This window comes from Carassius carassius, chromosome 42 (genome assembly GCF_963082965.1).
Source record: "Carassius carassius chromosome 42, fCarCar2.1, whole genome shotgun sequence".
Lineage (NCBI taxonomy): Eukaryota > Metazoa > Chordata > Actinopteri > Cypriniformes > Cyprinidae > Carassius > Carassius carassius.
This window is the reverse complement of record NC_081796.1, coordinates 23,119,718-23,141,098: the sequence shown is the minus strand read 5'-3', so window position 1 is coordinate 23,141,098 and position 21,381 is coordinate 23,119,718. Positions and strand designations below refer to the sequence as shown.

At 39.8% G+C, this 21,381-nt stretch overlaps 2 protein-coding genes and 1 long non-coding RNA gene across 3 annotated transcripts in view; 1 reads left to right on the top strand and 2 right to left on the bottom strand.

Moving 5' to 3' along the window:
• LOC132124246 (uncharacterized) overlaps positions 1 to 21,381 on the bottom strand; it is a 252,992-nt gene that overhangs the window by 86,057 nt on the left and 145,554 nt on the right. The window lies entirely within an intron of this gene.
• Positions 14,094 to 14,839, bottom strand: LOC132123985 (ribosomal biogenesis factor-like). The gene is made up of 3 exons (XM_059534687.1): positions 14,685 to 14,839; positions 14,477 to 14,593; positions 14,094 to 14,194 (listed from the first exon to the last, which is right to left on the bottom strand). Exons 1-3 carry the CDS (start codon positions 14,793 to 14,795, stop codon positions 14,126 to 14,128), a joined length of 297 nt encoding a protein of 98 aa, XP_059390670.1. The 5' UTR covers positions 14,796 to 14,839; the 3' UTR covers positions 14,094 to 14,125.
• LOC132124242 (carbonic anhydrase 2-like) lies at positions 16,363 to 20,312 on the top strand. The gene is made up of 7 exons (XM_059535177.1): positions 16,363 to 16,516; positions 17,299 to 17,496; positions 18,318 to 18,436; positions 18,530 to 18,622; positions 19,045 to 19,107; positions 19,215 to 19,370; positions 20,150 to 20,312. Exons 1-7 carry the CDS (start codon positions 16,483 to 16,485, stop codon positions 20,267 to 20,269), a joined length of 783 nt encoding a protein of 260 aa, XP_059391160.1. The 5' UTR covers positions 16,363 to 16,482; the 3' UTR covers positions 20,270 to 20,312.

Genomic DNA, 21,381 nt, shown 5'->3' with positions numbered 1-21,381 from the left:
AAATCTCCATTCATTTAAATTTATTAATGCAACTATTAATGCAACTCTTCAGGATAAGTAGTTTAATTACTATCATCTGAGGAATAAAAGCTGTTGACCCAATATGTTCAAAAGCTTAGGTGGAAAGAATTGAATATATATACAACCTGAATTCCGGAAAAGTTGGGACGTTTTTTAAATTTTAATAAAATGAAAAACTAAAGGAATTTCAAATCACATGAGCCAATATTTTATTATATATATATATATATATATATATATATATATATATATATATTGTTTTATGGTGTCTCCTTTATCTATACACCTTTTACCTGTTTATTTATTATTCTCAGGTAGGTAAGGAAAGTCGACCCTGGACAAAACTATAAGCCTTTCAAAAATACTTACAACTTGCTCAGCAGACTTCCCTGTGGTCAGTTCTTACTTACGGCTCTTAAATTACTACTCTTGCAGACCATAACTTGTCAATAATAAAATACAAGTTTTATTAAAGTTAACAAAAGTTATATCAAAGTACAATAGTAAAGTTACAAAATCAAGGTATAATCAGCTGGTATCAGGCGTCGAGGGATACTGTGCTTGTTCTGTATCTAAATCCCCCAGCACTATCCAATTTTCATCTAATTTTTCTTAGGGGAAAAAAACAAACATACAAACAAATGTGAGTGAGTGTTAAATACGTGTTATTTAATGTAAAAAAAAAAAAAAAAACTTTTATTCAGTATGCCAGGAATTAAAAATCTTCTGTACGGTTTCAGTTAATGCAATTGATTATTCAAAAATGACTAATATCGCCAACCACAAATGGATTAAGTTAAGCTCCTATTTATACATTTAAGTGGACTAAACATAATGATTTGTGATTAAAATATTTTTTATTTTTATTTTGTTGCAGCAGTTTATTTTAAAGAAGTAGTTCACCCAAAAATGAAAATTTGCTGAAAATGTACATAAACCTCAGGCCATCCATGATGTAGATGAGTTTGTTTTTTCATCGGAACAGATTTGGGGAATGTAGCATTACATCACTTGCTCACCATGTGGATCCTCTGCAGTGAATGGGTGCCATTAGAATGAGTCCAAATAGCTGATAAAAACAACACAAAAATCCACAAGTGTGACTCCAGTTTATTGATTTAAGCCTTGTGAGTTGAAAAACGGTGTGTTTGCAAGATTAGGTAAATTTAAGTAGCAGCAAAAAAAAAAAAAAAAAAAAATTCTAGTTTCCATACTAGCTAAAGTTAAACACATAATTTAGTTTACTGCTACTAGAGTGAAAAAGACTATTCGGGTTGTGTGTGAGATGAAACTCAATAAAGGGAAAATTAGAGAAATAACTTCTCCAGAGATAAACCATTGTGAAAGTCACTAGATAATAATGACTGAAGGCTAAAGCAGTGAAAGGGCAGGAGGGGAATCTCAACGTCAGTCCCCTTCAAGAGCTGATCCCAGGATCAGACATTTCTCCATCTATTTTCAGGTCATTTACCCGACAGAAAGACTTCACAAGGGTCTTTATGCAATCAGAGACTTTATGCAATCAATACTGGTGAAGACGAAATGACCTGAGAGTGAAGTAGTTGGTGTAGAGGAAGAAAAGGCTGGAATAATGCGGGCAGCCTGTGGGCAGCATAACTCTCTGAGATTATTCTCAACAAGACTCATATGAAATCACACAAGAATATGTACAGCTGTCCTGATCTACTATGATTACACTTCTGATTACTAGTCAAATCAGCATTGATTTTCCTTCCTTCGTCCTACACAAATCCACACCAGGCTTTGTCAGAAATATCAATTTTCTGTTAAGCTGTGTAAGTAGAGCAGAAAAAAAGCTGTTTCACTCTGATTTGTAGCACTGGTCATGCAAAAGTTGTTAAAAACTAGGGCTGACAAATAAATCAGTAGTTTTTATACACATTCCATTCATTTAAAGACAAGAAAAATAAATGACTAAATAATATAATGCATAATATTACATATAAAGATATGCAGTTTTCTTAAGAACAGTTCACCCCAAATTAAAATTCATAAAAATTCTGTTACAAAAATGTATGATTTTTTTTCTTTTGTGAACACAAAAGATGACCAGATAGCTGATGGTAGCCATTGACTTCTATAGTATGGAAGAAAAAAATACTATTGAAGTCAATGACTACAGTCAACTCTTTGTTTACTAATTTATTTTTAAATATCTTCTTTTATGTTCAGCAGAATCAACATACATTTATTTTGGTGAACTATCCCTTTAATGCATGCATGCTCAAGGTTTTCAGCTCATCAGTGCATGTTTCTTCAAAGACAAATATCTTTCCTAAAAACATGGAAAATGACTTTTGCTTTTGGTTTCACATCGACTCTCAGCTGAAAACTCATTTAAGAATCTCAAAAACCAAAAGGAAAATCATTAAAAAAAATTGAGTTCAGAAGAGGTCTTTTGACCAGATATTCAGATGCTTATGAAAATACAATCTAATTAGTGGTATGCTCATAAAATCTAAGACTATTTGCATTAGACATTCCAGAAAAAGACACTTGCATGTAGTACAGGTAATTCAGGTTCAAAAACCAAAAGAGAACATAAAGTTCTCACTTCTTGAAGGTCAGCTATGGTTTAGATAAGGGGGTCACCAAACTCTGCCCTAGAGGGCCAGTGTCCTGCAGAGTTTACTGTATCTTTGAACCTGAACCAGTTTATCAAAGTCTTACTACTGTAGGTATACTTTATACTTTCTGGCAGGTGTGTTGTGGCAAGTTGGAGCTAAACTCTGCAGGACACCGGACATCCTGGACAGAGTTTAGAGACCCCTGGTTTAGATTAAAAACACTTTTCTTTACGAGCTCTGGAGCAGCTAAATCAATTTGTCTTAATGTGAACAAAAGGAGCACCTTTTTTCATCTTGGTGGCATTCAGGGCATAACGAGGTGTGATGAGGGCGTAGGGTTAATCACCAGACGGTCTATAATTATGAATGTCTGTGGTGAGCATTGAGTCACTGGTGTGAAATGAGCTCAACTCAGGCCAATAAGAGTTTGAAATGCACACGCTGAGCTGCGCTCAACCTCTGGCTTCTCAAACAATCTCTACTGGCCGGTTAAGTGTCTCGCGCTGTGTAGTTTTGGAAACTCACATTCGTTCCAAACAAAAATTATCATTACTTACTTATAAGGCCCTAAATGGTTTAGCTCCTGCATACCTAACTAGCCTTCTACCACGTTACAATCCATCATGCTCCCTAAGGTCACAAAACACTGGACTTTCGGTAGTTCCTAGGATAGCAAAGTCCATTAAAGGAGGTAGAGCTTTTTCAAATTTGGCTCCCAAACTCTGGAATAGCCTTCCTGATAATGTTCGGGGTTCAGACACACTCTCTCTGTTTAAATCTAGATTAAAAATGCATCTCTTTCGCCAAGCATTCGAATAATGTATCTCTTAAATTGTGACTGCAGTTGTATCTGATCAAATGCACATTCTTATTCTTTAGCTTGGGTTAAACTAATAAATTTTACTTTGTTGGAACACCAGCTATGCTAATGATGTCTCAATTTCTTCTATGTTTTGCCATGGGATTTACATCCCGTGGTAACTAGGATTTACACAAGCTCCAGTCTGGATCCAGAACACCTGAGAAGAGATGATGCTGACCCCTTAGAGGACCCCAGATGATGCTAACCCTGAATCAACAAACAGAACTAACAAATTTTGCTACAAGTGTGACTGCATCATATAATAATTGCTGTTAATAATGTTCATCGTCTGGTTGACTACGTCTTGTATTAATTTTTCTGAAAAATCCTGTCATATGCGCACAAACTGACAGTCACCACTTATAAGCTACTACTAAATATTGTAAAGACGTAATTTTCTGTAAAGTTGCTTTGTAATGATTTGTATTGTAAAAAGCGCTATACAAATAAACTTGAATTGAATTGAACTGAATCAAACCATAGTTGTCAATACATGGGTTTAAGCAGAATAGATGACAGCTTCACTGTACGGATGTGTGCAGCAACTTTTGGTAAACATTACAGCATATTATGCATTGATTATTATGTTAATGACATTTACAGTATAATTTCATTCTTGAGAGTGATGGAGAAGCAACATTAATATATTTTTCTTGTATTTAACCCTCATGTATTCCTTTCTTAGAATGTGACCATACACCTTAACTATTTTTTCAGTTAAATAAATGTTCAATATTTTAGTTACTAAATACTGTACTATTTGTGCAATAATTATGGTCCATTAATGACCACTTAAAATGTGTTTTTTCCTAATATTTCTATTACTTATATTACAATTAGTGTGGTAGGTCTATTTAAGGTTAAAACAGAGAAAATGGTTTTAAATTCCAATGCAAAGAAGCTAATTGGAGTCATTTTGTGGAAGACAAGTTTTTATTTATTTTTTGTACTGCCATGGTTTACCACGCTGAATGGCTATTTAATAAATATGCATGTATTTACTAGTCTACTATCTCAAAAGTGTATTGCAGGTCAAGTTTATTTTTTATGTGAAATTTAAATTAATACTTTTTTAATTTTTAACCAAAAATTCCTACTTGTTTAATGATTACCAAAGAGATAAAATATTGAAAAATCACCCCCTTGAGTTGCTATCTTACAAATATTTATCTGAAACAATTTATCTGACATAAATACAAGTATTTAGATCTGCTACACCAGAACTGGACATGTATGTCATTGCCAATGCAGGGCACTTCAAAGCACTATTGAGGAATTAACATTGACTGACTCTTTATCCAGCTCTGGTTTCTAGGGGACTGCGTCAATACAAGCTCGATCTCGCTGTTTGTGGATGATCTGACCTGTTCTGAAGAACTCTAGAAGGTTCCCTCTCGAGAACGGTCTCTCAACATGGCGTTAACGCCTTGGGGACTCCTTTCCTTCCTAATCTATCTGAAATCCTATTGCACAATGCCAGTGAAGTTGGAACTCTCACTGGCAAATGCCAGCCAAGACGGCAAACGAGGGCGGGGCCTCGCCACTATATACTGTATTGTGCCGTGTTGGCGGCATAACCTCAGAATCTTCCTCTTTCATTATCCTACAGAGACAGCTGTTGAGAAGATGCAAGAAGACAGATTTCCATCTTGGTGTTCCAGCATGTCGAAAGTTTGCACGCTGTGTTCGGGACCTATCGAGGCCCTGGACACCCACGAGTTCTGCATCCGTTGCCTGGGTCTCGCCCATGTGGAGGCAGCACTCACCGGGTCAGGCTGCCCACACTGCAAAGAATTCTCAGTGCGGGTATTTCTCAGTCTGAGGAAACGAGCCCCATTCCTCCCAGACCTGCACGACGAGGTCGCTAAGGCGTGGGCTGCGCACCAATCGGCTCGCGCTGGTGGGTCGGAAATGTTCACAAAAGTCGACGGAGTGGAAGCCATTGGATATACGCGCATTCCGCCCGTCGAGAAATCCATCGCTGCGCACCTCTGCCCCTCCTCTGCTTCTCTGAAGACAGGTGCTATGCTGCCGTCAAGGCCCTGCCGTTTGACCACACATGTAGCGGACAAAGCGTACACGGCCTCAGGAGAAGCAATTTCTGCTCTGCACATGATGGCAGTGCTCCAAGTTTTTCAGGCACAGCTTCTGAAATCCCTGGACGAGGGCAGGGGCGGATCCAGAGGCGTTTAAAGATCTACGCGCAGCAACGGATTATGCGCTCAAAGCCACAAAGAAGACGGCCCAGGCGATCGGGCGGAGCATGGGCTACATGGTTGTGTTCCACTGGCACCTGTGGCTGACTCTCACTGAGCTGAAGGATGCGGACAGGAGGGTGCTGCTCAATGCTCCTGTATCTCCATCTGGCCTATTTGGAGATGCAGTTGAGGCTATCGCGGAGGATTTCTCAGAGGCACAGAAATGCTCTAGGGCGATGAATCACTTCCTGCCGCGCCGGGCTGCAGCACAGCCTTCCGCGCGCAGTAGATCCTCATCTGCTTCCAACCGGCCGTAGAAGCGATCCCCTGCTGCTTCCACTGCATCAGATCTGGAGCCGTCTGTTCGCGCCAAAACTCCGTGGCAGAGGACACCGAAGGAAAGGCGTCACAGCTTCAAGAAAGGCGGGAACCGTCCCGGGGGAGCTCCTCCGTCGGATCAAAAACCTCGTTCCTGACGAGGGGGCGCAGAGGAGGAGAGCGCTGAGCGGCGCGCCCGCTGCGAAGTGTCTAAGATATTCTTACTAAGTCCCCTTGGCGGTTGCAGGTGACAACGAGAATGTCTGTGTTGTGTATGTTCAAAATGCAATGAAGTCTGTGACACCCTCACAAAAAGAGCATTTTTCTCCTCATCCAGTGATAACGGCCTTACAAACAGCCGTGAAACCGTCAATAGAATTGGGCTCGCAGCTTCCCCGTGTATCTGGCAAGGCTCACGCCCCGGTGTCAGGTGTCAGACCTCCGCAGCCGTGGCTTGCTCTCGACATCTCGCACACACGCATGTGCGTGTCATCCAATCATTTAACAGGAGGCTCGCGCACCCCGCTGATCGGCGATGCACGACCCTCCCTAACACACAGCGCTCCCACTCGTCCCGTGAGTTTTCTGAATACGACCCCGGTACACAGCAGCGTCGTTCAGAATGCAGAGGGCGAGGCACTTCGCCCTCTGTGTCTTTTTGCGAGCGCATGGCAATCCATTCTGGGCATTTCGGTTTGGTTGCGGAACGTCATAGAGAACGGCTACACGCTTTCAGCGCAGACCACCCCGGTTCAATGGCATGGTCATGTCGATTGTTCCGGCTCACAACGAGCTGGTTCTGAGGCAGGAAAATCTCAATCTCCTCGCGAAACGCGCGATAGAATTGGTCCCGCCGAGCGAGAGAGAGAGTGCGTTTTACAGCCGGTACTTTGTCGTTCCCAAGAAAGGTGGTGGTCTCCATCCAATATTAGACCTGAGACCCATCAACTGTGCGTTTTACAAACGCGCTTTCAAAATGACAACGTTAAAGCAGATACTGGCACAGATTTGACCCGGAGATTGGTTTGTTTCGGTGAACCTGAAAGACACATATTTACATATCCAGATCGCCCCTCATCACAGGCGCTTTCTGAGATTTGCGTTCGAAGGCATAGCGTATCAGTTCATGGTGATGCCGTTCGAGCTAGGACTTGTGCCTCGTATGTTTACGAAATGTGTGGATGCAGCACTTTCCCCTCTGAGAGCGAGCGGAATGCGCAAACTGAACTATTTGGACGGTTGGCTGATCTTGGCACATTCAGAGGATGTGCTCACCAGCCACAAACGCGCTCTGTTACGTCACCTGGAGAGTTTGGGTCTCTGTGTGAACGTACAAAAAGCGTGTTACGCCCCAGCCAAACAATCATGTATCTAATCATGCAGTTGGACTCGACAACAATGAGGGCGTGTCTGAGCCAGGAGCGTGTACAAGATTTAATGTCCGCTCTGAACGCATTCAGACTGGGCTGTCCCGTAGCACTGAAGGAATATCAGAGGCTCTTGGGGTGGATGGCGGCGGCGGCAACGGTCTGTCACCTCGGTCTACTCTATATGCGTCCACTCCAGTTATGGCTGAAAACACAAGTACTGAGAAGGGCGTGGAAATTGGGCCGTGCCCGCATTGTGGTCACTCGCAGGTGCTTAAGCGCGCTGAAACCATGGCAGAACCCCTACTTGTACCAGCGCGGCGTCCAGATGGGTCTGGTCACGCGGCGGAAAGTGGTCACGATGGACGCGTCGACGACAGGCTGGGGAGCTGACTGCGATGGCTTACCAGCCTCGGGCCACTGGACAGAGTCGGAGAGAACTTGGCACATAAATCGCCTCGAGCTGAGAGCGTTTTTTTGGCCCTTCAGAGTTTTATGATGCAAATCAGGGGGCACCACGTCTTGATTCGCACAGACAACATGACGGTGGTATCGTACATAAACCGCCAGGGCGGAGTACACTCGAAAGCCCTTTACAGTCAGGCAGCATGCCTTTTGCTGTGGGGCCGATCACCATCTGCTCTCCATTCGAGCAGCACACGTTCCGGGATGCCTGAACAGTGGCGCGGATATGCTTTCAAGGAACGGGATTCCTCACGGAGAATGGAGACTGAACCCTGGGACAGTGAGGCTGATCTGGGAACAGTTTGGGAAAGCGGAGGTCAACCTGTTCACGACAGAAGAGAACACGCATTGCCCTCTGTTCTTCTCGCTGTCAAGCTCTCCCCTGGGCGGGGATGCCCTCACAATGCTGTGGCCGAATGCCCGTCTGTATGCATTCCCCCAGCTAAAAAGATTTTGTCACAAGTGCTGCACAAAATCAGAGAGGAGAAGGTGTCAGTGTTATTAGTCGCTCCGTACTGGCCGAACAGGCCTGGTTTCCCGATCTTCTAGAAATACTAACGGCTCCCCCGTGGCCGATCACGCTGAGACGAGATCTCCTGTCTCAGGCAGACGGCTCGATATGGCACCCCAACCCAGAATGGTGGAAACTTCAGGTATGGATGGTGTGCGGGAACCGGTAAACCCGGGTTCGTTGTCTCACCGCGTGATGTACACGATTACGGAGGCGCGAGCCCCTTCTACGAGACGCCTGTACGCTTGTAAATGGACAGTCTTTGAGAGATGGTGTGAATCGAATGGTCGGGACCCGGAAAGCTGCCCCGTGTCTGACATTCTGGATTTTCTGCAACAACGAATGGACGGCGGCAGTATGCCCTCCACGCTTAAGGTTTACGTTGCAGCTATCTCAGCTTTTCACGCTGCTGTTGACAGGCGCTCAGTTGGGAAACACGATCTAGTGATTCGATTTTTGAAAGGCGCGAGATGACTAAAACCCTCCCGCCCCCCTACAATACCATCCTGGGATCTGGCTCTGGTGCTGGGAGTGCTAGCCCTCCCACCATTCGAGCCACTTCAGTCTGTCGGCTTAAAGGAGCTCACGCTTAAAACCGCGCTGCTGCTCGCCCTTGCTTCGTGCAAGCACGTGGGGGATTTGCAAGAGCTCTCTGTGAATGCGGACTGTATGCAGTTTGGACCAGGTGATTGTAACGTCACGCTCAAGCCAAAATTTGGCTATGTGCCTAAATCGCTCTCGACACCATTTAGAGTGCAAGTGGTGGCTCTTTCTGCCTTTTCTCCAGAATCGGAGACTTCATTGGACGACACCCCGAGTCAGGTGTTGTGTCCGGTGAGGGCTTTACGACTCTATGTCAACCGCACGGCTGCGTTTCTGCAATCCAAGCAGCTGTTTGTATGCTTCGGAGGCAGCGCCAGAGGACAGCCTGTTTCTAAACAACGGCTGTCACATTTGGTGGTCGACGCTATTGCCTTGGTATATTCTAGCCGTGGTATGGAATGTCCTATTGGTGTTCAAGCCCATTCGACGAGGGCTGTCGCCTCCTCGTGGGCGTGGACTAAGGGAGTTTCTATCAAAGATATTTGTATGGCGGCTGGATGGTCTTCGCAGAATACCTTCGCCAGATTCTACAACTTGGACGTGCAGTCGGCAGACGTGCAACCACTAGCCGTTTTACGGCGCTGGTGGTTTCGACCAGGTCCTGTAGGGAGAGGTTCAGACTGTAACGCCTCATACGGTCATTCCCTATGTGTGCCCGGCATTTCCTTCTAATGGTTGTTGCACTGTTTTGCTATACGCTTGTATGTGAGTTCACAAGACTGTGTCATATTTTTTGTATAACGTATTTTGTTGGTGTATACAAGAATTATTTATGGTTGCTCCGCCGAGGCTGAGCCTTTTTATTCGCTGTTCCCCCGGTGTTGTACTATACAGTCCCCAAGGCGTTAATGCCATGTCGAGAGACCTTTCTTGAGAGGGAATGTCTCCAGTTACTGTCGTAACCTCGGTTCCCTGAGAGACGGGAACGAGACATGGCGTAGGCCGCCTTGTTCACTGCTCGGATCTGCTGTACTGTCTACTCAGTCGGAAGATTCTGAGGTTATGCCGCCAACACGGCACAATATATAGTGGCGAGGCCCCGCCCTCGTTTGCCGTCTTGGCTGGCATTGGCCAGTGAGAGTTGCAACTTCACTGGCGTTGTGCAATAGGATTTCAGGTAGGTTAGGAAGGAAGGGAGTCCCCAAGGCGTTAACGCCATGTCTCGTTCCCGTCTCTCATGCAGACAGCAATAACAGTGGAGCATGGAATTCTAAGTGCTTTCCATCACACAGTATCAGTAATGCTGAAATTACAAGAGAGACCTAGATAATGCTGAGCTTCACTACACTAATGCAGAGCCAAATTGTTGACAGCTCCCTTCGGTAAGTAATGTCTGTATGTAAATATCTTTTTACTTTCCCACATTAAAAACAGGCTTCTGGAAATGACATCATCTGTGGGTATGTGACAAATGAACACAAGACTGAGCCAAAGAACAGTCTAATACAATAGTTCTGTGAAGTGAGTGCGTGTTTGAGTGTGACAGACTCGAGTTTTATGCTGTGCTAGATTGTGCAGAGCTCAGAATCTCACTGAAAAGCATCAGGGAGATCAAAAGAAAAATGCTTGACACCTGTGGAGAGACCATTTGTGTGTGGATTTTCACGTCACCTCACACACAACTAACTCCTTACCTGACCCTCAGAGCAAATCCCCATTTCCTGTTTGAGGAAGACACCTAGTGCTCGACAATTGTTTGTTATTGTGCTTAGAAAGCAATCGTCTGCTTTTCTGCCGAACCTACTTTGCAAAAGATGAACAACATGCACTGAAGAGATGCTGCTGATTTACCAGTCAAATTATATAGGTATGATTTTCACTGCCTAGCTGCTCCAAGAAACAACTAACGAGCTGCTGAAAAAGCCAAGCACAAAATATGGATCCTAGCACATAAAAAATGGTGACTCAATTTTGAGTGACATGAGACATATATTGACAAATCAGTGCCTGCAGACTTTTATCATTCATAAAAGTATGTCCAAAAAAAATTTTAATTTAAAAGAGAAAACAATGTGCTTTGCATTATGCTCTAGCTATTGATATTAAGCTCACTTTATGTCTTAATGGTGAGGTATGTTGCTACAGTACTGTGGATAATAATGTTACGCAATAAGAGAGCAATTCATTATTTTCATCCTTCATGTTTATGCATTCAAGGTTTCAGTTAAAAGCTCAATGCCAGATGGAATTAATCTCTACACCCTCAAATGTTCTGCTTAAACCCTGATACTGTCAGGGTGGCATTTACTCACAAGTGAATTCTCATACTCTCAGACTGGAGAAAGGTTTAAACATAAAATGTTAGTGTAAACCCACACTTCGAGGAATGAAGGTTATCCAAAGGGGGTTTTCGCAGTGCAGAACCTTTAAGTGAACAGTTCTAAAAAGAACAATTATCTTTCTTAGTGTAAAGAATACATCTAAATAACCCTTTTCCACTATAGAGAACCTTGTGGGATGGAAGTATCTTCATGGAACCATCGATGCCAATAAAGAACCTTGTGCCATTCACAGATGAACACATTCACATACAAAAACTTGTTTACTGAGAAAAATGTATTTACATTTAATTATATTTAATAGGGGAAAAAAAAGTATTTTGTCAAGTGAGCTGCAGTCTTGCTGCAAGTGTTATTATTATACATGTCTGGCCTCTAGTGGTCTTAAGCTGTTGTCACAGCATATCGGAAAAAAATGAATATTCATATTAAAGGAGCCTCTCTCAAACACAAAAAGTTTAAAATAAAATATACACATCCAAGCATATGGGGTTGGCGAGATGCTTTAATAAATGGCTTTTTTATTAAAAGTAATTTAATTAGTTACTTTTGAAAATGTTAAAGATTACAAAGCACATCTGAATATTTGCACACACTTACCGCTTTGATTGATTTCTTTCCCAAATTGCATTAACTGCTCTAAAATATGAGACACCAATGATTCAGGAGTTTAGGTAACAGAATAGCACACGTTTATTTGATAACCGTTTTACTTCCTATTTGGGTTTGTATAACTATTAACTACTAAAATCTGACAGTAATCAATGTTGAGTATACTACTAAATGGATAAACCAGACTGCTTTAAATATTTCAAAATGATTAACAGCTGAAAACATTTGTTAAAGATTTAGAGACGTAATCAATTACATGAATAAAATAACTGAAACAGCTACACAACTTATTACATTTTAAATAGGTTAACTTGAAATCTGTAACCTATTACATTCCCAGAGTAACCTTCCCATCCCAACACTGTCTGTAAGCAGATTCACGATGAAGCTCTGAAGAGATTCTTTGAAGTCGTGCTTTAGTGCTGAGAACTGCAAAAAAGGGAGCACACTTCTTCAGCCCTCACCTCTAAAAGAAATAAACCACCAGCTAATTATATCATTTTCAGAAACTTGAGTAGCATCTCTATTTCCACTAGGTCATAAGTTGAAACATTGATTCAAAGAGTAAAGCCTGTTACAGCTCAATATAATAGAAGAAACACTAATTACATAACAGCTCTGATAGAATTCATTCTCTAATGACTTTAATCTTTATGCTTCAGCAAATGTAAATATTATTCAAAATCAGAAATTCAGTGCTCAAAAATTCAAGGACATCTAATGTATTTTCTGGACATTAAGCTTGGTTGGGTGATTAGCATACACTTCATACAAAGCGGTCAAATGAGGGCAATAGAAATCATGTGGTTGACTTTGGCAATTAGATCATTTTTTATCATTAAAAAGCATTGCGTAGGTTCTGAAATGTCTAACCGTTACTGACACCAGTGGCCGTTAGAGAAACTGCAGCCAGTCTCATGCTGGGTCTCAGTGCGCACGCTCTTTTTTTTTTTTTTTTTTTTTTACTTACGAGGAGTGTCCGTGGGTGTCTGAATTGTGCTGGAGGCTGGTCGCTTCTTTCCATCCACAGAGTCCATTTGAAAACACTATTGCGGCTGCTTAGGCCTAAAAAAAAAATTTGTTTGGTTCCGGTTTCCAACCGACCCTGTCAATTTATGTGCGACCCAAATTTATTTTATGAGACTGGGGAAGAACGGTCGTTCACACATCGTTAATTAAATTACAGTTTCCTTTAAATGCTGTTTTACACTTAAGTAATCCGTTAAAAACCATTAAGTATTGCATCAAAACCCTTTAACTGTCAATTCCTAAAGTGAGCTATAACTTAAGGTTTGGAAATCGTAACATTAAGAGAAACACGGGGGGAGTCAACAATATATCGCGGAACAGAGAGGGCACTGACAACATGCTGACAGACAGGACATTAACATTACCAGCTTACTTTTAATATGAAACAAAGTCTCATTTGGTTATTTCACCTTTCAAATGTGGTCATTTTTTAAAGAAATGTAAACAATAAATACCGTTTTGTGGCTCTTGAATGTGTCGAACAGATCGCTGTAAGTTAGATCATCAGTTAAAACTAACTGATCGTCTCTTGCTTCTAGTTAATTTATAGCATCAAAATCAAATAAACCACATAAATGAACATAACAAAGAATGTTGTTTGACTACAAAAAGATGTCTGTACACTCCGTTTTTCAAGTTCAAATCCTCCATGTTAATCTACTATGAGATCGCCTGTCAAACTCCCGCGAAGGCTTTTTGTGTGTGTGTGTGTGCGTTTTGCGTGTCTATGGCAACAACAGACTTTAAACGGGAATACAGAATCACTGTCGTAAAAGTACCGGTACACACATTTAAAATCAGCGCGCGCGCGCGTGTGTGTGTGTGTGTAAAACTGCCACTGGAGAAAAAAATAAATAAATAAAAATAAATAAATAAATCCCTACCGACCAATGACCTCAACTGACAACCAACCGGAACCAAACTTTTTTTTTTTTTAGGCCTTACTATAATGGCTGGCGTGCCATACGGTTGTAAGCCCAAGTACACGAGAACGCGCATGACGTCACATTTTATGAATTTTCGCGCCAATTCGGGCCCGACTCCTCCACACACAATTGAGCCTAAAGGCTGATAGAGGCAACTGTGGTGGACAGTCGAGGTGTCATTCTTTTTTTTTTACATCATGGTTGGCTCATACATGTACAAATGAAAACTCTATCTTAAAGATTTTTTTTAAGTAAAAACCTCAACATAGCTCCTTTATGAATGTTTTTGTTAGATGATTTAGAAGTATTTGTGATCAGTCCATTTGCTGGATGTTAAAATGGTCTTCTACAGTTGAGAGAAAAGCTGTGCAGCATTGTCCACATTGACAGCTTCCCGCGGAGCTTCTCTGGCCACCTGAAATATACAGTTTCGCTGAAACATGACAGTCCACACAAAGTATGTACAGTACAAAATTTAGAAGATTTAGACACGAAATGTCATTGCATTTAATAGCAAAAAATGACAGTGACATTTAGAGAAAGCACAAAAACACTTTATCCAAAACATTTTACAAAAAGTACATTTACAGAATGTTTTTGAATATTGTTACTGTTTATTATTTCAAACATCACTGTAATCTAATCTTAAAAAATAAAGCAACAAATAAGGGGCAAATGCAAGAAAAAAAATACTCACTTTCTGTTCTTTTTTGGGTTCACTGGATGTTGATTTTGATATACTTTTAACATCTCGCTGCACTTCTGTGAACATCTGATTTAAGCTTTCCACTTTTTCATTTCTCAAAGTGTTAATCTGTGGGAAAAACATCAGTTTAATGTGTATTCAAAATCTCTAAAACTGTGTTAACTGATCTAACGTTAAGTTAAACTAAACCTGAACTCACGTGTTTCAGCGAGGTCTTGACAGGTTTCGCTTTGGTCTTGGGTTTCGACTGTTTATTCGCAACCTGAAATACATTCTGCTGCTTTTTACCTCTCTGTTTATTTTTGGCCATATTTGTCCTGTAGACCTTCTGATGACAATTCAATGTGGACGTCTACAATCTCTATCTGAACATCGACAGATGGAGAGCAGTCTGATGCGAGATCACGCTTTGATTATACTCGATTAAAAATTGACCGTGTCTAACAAAACAAATACAGCTACATATAAACCCTCGCATCTATTCCATGAATAGAAACGCGTAGTTTCAACTATCAACAGCTCTTTTCCACATCCACGTGTCTGCCGTGAGTCACGTGACTTCTGTGATTTTCCTTCACTGCACAAGTTCATCAGCGCCATCTAGTGATGTGGAGAGTAGACGAAAACTTGAAATAAGGTCAAATGTTGGAACGAAGTATTGAGAATTTGTACTTTATTTGTCTAGCATTAGTGAATTCATACATACATTTACATACGTTTAAGATTCCAATCAAGGTCACACACACACACACACACACACACACAAAAAATTATATATATATATATATATATATATATATATAACTAAAAAATATATAGAATAAATGAATATGGATGTATTATTTATAAGAATAATCGATTAAATCAGCTATTACATTAATTTCATTAAATAGCGAAAATGTACACACAAACACACACACACACACACACACACACACACACACACACACACACACACACACACACAGGTTATGCATAGCCTACATAAAATTACATAAATTAATATTATGTGTACACATAAGACAAATATACATGCTACATTTGACCTTCTTTATAAAACACGCATGTACTCGTTTGTTAATATGAAATTTCGTGGTTGAGAGTAGTTTTGACTTTTGACCTCCAGATGGCAATCAATCACTTTATATTGCAAGTTCAAATTCAAGCGATAAAGAGCTTTACAAACATTAGAAACTTTATACATGTATTTACAAATAATACACACGCTAATTAAAACACTAAAATAATACACGACTAAAATAGCATTAATGACAATATTTACAGAAATTACAAGCTATTTTCACTGTATTCTTCCACATTAATATTAAAAATGAATACATTTTAATTCATATTTGATATCTTATTTTTATTCTTGAGCCTATAGGCCTAATGGACAGTTATCATAATTATAATATGATAATAATAACAGTAACTTTACACAAATTACCCTGGCTATAATAATCGTGTCTGTGGGTGTTTGTGATATTGCTACACAGGTGCAGACTAAATGCAATATGTTGACAAAACTACATTCATCATTTGAGTAAGGCAGCCCGTTAAAAAAAACATATTTCCATATATCTGTCTGGAGTCATGATATTTTTTCTTTGAAAAGCGTCAAATGCCAGCTAAAGGAGCCTAGTGTTGCGCAAAACCATCATTCATTCGCTCTGCAGAAGGATGAATCATTGATGCACTATTGTCATTAAAACCAGTGACACAAGTTTCTGATTACGCAATCATAGAACGATAAGAATGCGGAGCAGTAGATCAAAGCAGAAGATTCCCACCAATGAGATCCCGCATTCCGAGAGACAGAGCGAGAGCGCGCATTATCGATCTCTCTGTAGCTCCTCCTGCTGCTGATCACACTTAATATACGGTCATGTGGGCAAACAGCGTCCAGAAAGCCGCTATATAAACCTCCAGCTCATCTGTCAGAGGAACACTGACACTGCTTCAGAACTAGTGAAGATTCTTGCTGCGCATCTGTCATAATGCATAATGGATGGGGATATGCAGACCATAACGGTATGACCTCCCATGTAATTATTATTTTAATCATTCAAGTGTGATTTCATAGGCTGTAAATATAAAACGTATCACAGATTCTGTCTGTCTTTTTTTTTTTTTTTTGCCTTGTTATCTGCATTTGCCCTCTTTGACACCTCTTTGAGACATGTTCACCTTGGCTAATGCACAGCCAGCACTGTCAATGACCAAGTACAATATGTATGTAGATATGCATACTATTTTAGTGTCAGATACCTTTTTCTCCACAGAAATGTGGATTTTTATTTCATACCAAATACAGAAAATACCTGTGCAATAGACACTGTGTAGACTGTGCCCACGAAGTTTTTAATATAATAATAATAATTATTATTGTTAAAGACAGGGATGTATGGATATTTTTTCTTCTTCACATAATTGTGGATTTTTATTTAATCCCAAATGCAGAAAATACCTTGGAAAATGCAATCCAAATGCATACTTTAAATACACATAAATATATTTATTTATTTGAAAAAAAAAAAAAAAAAAAATTTTTTTTTCATGTTGTCTCAGATGCATACTTTTTTTTAACATAAAGGCATATATAATATTCTTTTTATTTAATTTTATTTGCCTGAAAGGCAAGGATGTAGGGATATTCAGCAACTGTTGTATATTGGAGGTCTATGCTAGTTATAGCCCTGCTCAAATGTGCAGAATTTGGTTTTTAAAATAATTGGATAATAATTGAATGTCCTGTAAATGCATTTTTGTCCTAGATACATATTGTTTACCCTCTGTATCACCTTCCACTGCAGGACCCGACAAATGGTATGAAGACTGTGAGATTGCTAATGGACCTCGCCAGTCTCCAATAGACATTCAAACCAGTGGAGCATCTTATGACGAATCACTAAAACCGCTTAAACTGCAGTACGACCCTTCCACTTCACTGGACATCCTAAATAATGGACACTCTATCCAAGTGTCCTTCGCCGATGATGTCGACAGTTCAAGTTTGTGACCTCTTTGTTAATATTTTATAATAAGCTACGTCTATTCTTGTATTAATCATTAGCTTTACTTAGTCAGAGGGTTCTTGAAATGACTGAAGTGTTAATGTTGATAATAATTAGAAAGAAAAGTTATGAAATATTGAGGCCGCATCTGACAAAAATGCAATCCCACAGTATTACTGCTAAATATAGCTGCATATTATTGAACATGCTTTTCAAAAAGCATTGAAAAGCATTTCGAAAGTTGTTCTCTAACTTTTGTTCTCTAACTACATAGTTAAAAATTAATTTACAATAGTATGCTGTCCTAGAGTGTTTAAAAGTCTTTAAATAGATAGTTAGCACAGTTTTCATAGGTTATGTTTGGGTTATAAATTATTTTAATGTATGTCTAAGCAGGTGGAAAGCCTAAAATTAAATGAATGTGTTGAAATATCAGTGCAACACTTTGACCCTTCAGCTATCTTGTCCTCTGAGACAGCTACTTTTGCTTAAAATTGTGAGAAATCACACACATTCACACACACACACACACACACACACACACACACACACACACACACACACACACACACACACACACACACACACACACACACACACACACACACACACACACACACACACAAAATGCACTTAAGCTGCTAAGCAGTCAATGGTTTGTTACAAGTGTCATTCATGTGAGCTTTGACAGAATCAGTGTGTAACTTGTGTGGCGAGTTTTACCATGTTTAGCCCGTTTAACAATAGTAACCTGTACACACAGAATGTAAGACTTTGACATCATATGTATTATTTTTATCTTTGTCTGTCCACATTAGCTCTGACGGAAGGCCCGATCTCAGGCAAATACAGACTAAAGCAGTTCCACTTCCACTGGGGAGCCAGTGACGACAAGGGCTCTGAGCACACAGTCGATGGGAAATGCTACCCAGCCGAGGTATTATGCTCTCTGAGCATGCTGGGAAAATTAAGACATGAGATGTTTTCTTTTATAATTAAGCATTCATGTTTCTGATCATTTAATCTTTAGCTCCATCTGGTCCACTGGAACACAAAATATCCCAGCTTTGCGGAAGCAGTCAGTAAGCCTGATGGTCTTGCTGTGGTCGGAGTTTTTCTAGAGGTCTGTGTGCAGTTGTACATTTTTAGGGCCTATTTGTAAGCAAACACTGGGACGAATTCACAAAAAAAATTCAAATTAGAATGAAGTATTCTATTTTAGGACCAATTTACTAACCACTTTGTCAGCAAACACATGGACAAATTTATTAAATAGTTGCATCAACTTTGCTTATGAAATTTTTGTGCAAAAACAAACTAAAATATAATAAAGTAAAAAATATTGTGCCTCAGTTACAGTCTTTTAAAATTAGTATTATTAAGTCTTTCATTTTTAGCCCTTTTTTAAAATAGTTTCATCAGTTTTTCTCATTATATTTTGTAATAATTTAAATAAAATTATGTACTTTAGTCACATTCATCCTGCAAATTTTCAATTGAAGAAAAAATAAATTAAGGCGTTTTTTTTTTTTTTTTTTTTTTTAGAATGGAGCAAAAAATCCTAATCTTCAGAAGGTTCTGGATGCTGTGGATGCAATCAAGTTCAAGGCATGTCTACCAATTAATTTAGATTTTGTTGTCATTTTTACTTCATGCCAAATATTGAAATAAATTCTGCTTCATTTTTTGATCGATTTGTGTATGTTATCTTGTAGGGAAAGCAGGACTCATTCACAAACTTTGACCCAACAGTCCTGCTCCCAAAGTCTCTGGATTACTGGACATACCTGGGGTCTCTGACCACCCCTCCTCTGCACGAGAGTGTCACATGGATCGTCTGCAAGCAGCCAATCAGCGTCAGCGCGGAGCAGGTCCTTTTCATGACACAATTTATACCAGTAAAAAAAGCATAGATGTGGAATTTATAAGTCAAATGCTTAATAGTGAAGTCTGGCATCTCGCATAGTAGAGATTTGGATGAGCATTTTATTCATTCTAAAGCAGAGCAAAGAACATCTTTAATAGTAGTGTATAATCAGTCATGCAGTTTAGAAACTGCATTAATAAATTGCAATTAATATTAATTAATAAATATATATAAACTGTATTTATATACTGCAATCACTTAAAACATCATGTAACCTACCCAGATGCATGCAGTCTAGCAAAAAAACATCCAATTATGATTTACATCATTATTAGTTTATTAAGCCTTTAGGCTTTCCGCTTTCAAAACCAGCTAGACATTTGGCGTCATCTGAAGAAATAGTAAACAAATCTACAAAACCTACTCATAGTCAGTTGTATTTCCTCCTCCATTCAACTTCTGTGGCATCTTCAACTGTGAAAAAAGTTTAAGTTAAGTGATAAGCACCTCTACAGAATGATATTATTCAGCCGAAGTCAGTTCAATGTTCATTAAATTCAGTGAAATTCAGCTTTAGTCAATTCAGTGTTGATCCATTTCAGGTCAGTGCAGCCCAAGTCAGTTCAGTGTTGATTCAGTTCAGTTCAATTCAGCCAGAGTAAGTTCATTATTGATTCAATTTAGTTCAATTCAGCCCAAGTCAGTTCAGTGTTAGTTCTATTAAATAAATAGAAGAAGATGCTGAAAACTCAGTATTTATCTTTCAATCTCTTTCCTCTACAGATGAAAAAATTCCGATCTCTGCTTTTTACTGCAGAGAATGAGAAGGCCTGCTGCATGGTGAACAACTATCGCCCTCCTCAGCCTCTGAAAGGTCGTGTGGTCCGTGCATCTTTCAAATGAAGGAATACATTCCCCCCCCCACCCCCCCCCCCCCACCCCCCACCCCCCCCCCCCCCCCCCACAAACCTCTGTTTCTCCCCTTCCCTCCCTTCTTTAGCAGGATATGCAAGCACAGGGTCCCAGGACAAGGGCCTCAAGCACCTTCACCCTCCATGCAGTGATGATGTTCTGTTTGAAGAGTAAAGAGGCTTTGCGGGAAAACATGTTTATACTGTCCTTCACTCTTTCTTTCTCCTTCTTTAGTGCAAATGCTTGAATTATTTGGATTTAGAAAATAGGGCCAATTTTGTATGATGCTCTGATGTACATGTGATATACAAACAGAAGATGAATATATACATGGGGTATTTAATATGTAAATGGGGTATTTAACTATATTTGTATTGCTCTAGAGCAGAGATGCCCAAATTTTGACCCATTTGGCCCATGACGACCTTTGATTATGCCCTCCATATTCTACTTACATTTATGCATTTGGCAGATGTTTTTATCCAAAATGACTTAAATTGCATTCACAGTATACAATGTTGTAGTGAATTTGATTAAAACATTTTTACAATAAAACAATTATATAAAATAATATACACTGTAAACCAGAAAATACTACTTCATTCTTTCTATTTAAAAATTGTAAATTTTGGAAAAATTTCTGTGTAGTTGTGTATAATACAATCTTTACTTATGAGGGCAATGAAGTTTGATTTCTGGTCCTTTGTATTAAAGTTTGAGCACCTCTGCTCTAGAGACTAGACCAACATCTCAGATTAAAACGCAAAGGTAAGGCAGATCGGTAGATTCCCGAACAGATACCATCTGTGCTGCTGTCCTTCCCTGCCAGGCTGTAATCTCTGGCTGTCTCAGCAGTGCTGAATCTTAATGAAACCCAATGCACACTGCTATCAGGCTGCAAGATCTAGAAAATCACCTATGAGAAATTAACACGTGGCAAAATGTCCATGTCGGCAAGCAGGGAAGTCAAGCACTAAATCTAGCACATATTGTACAATCAGAGCAGCATTAATTTGTAGTTTCTGTGCCTCAGATTGTAATTGCATTTCTCTGCATGTGTTTCTGAAATATGTCATTTATAGCAATTAACATGCACAAGATTT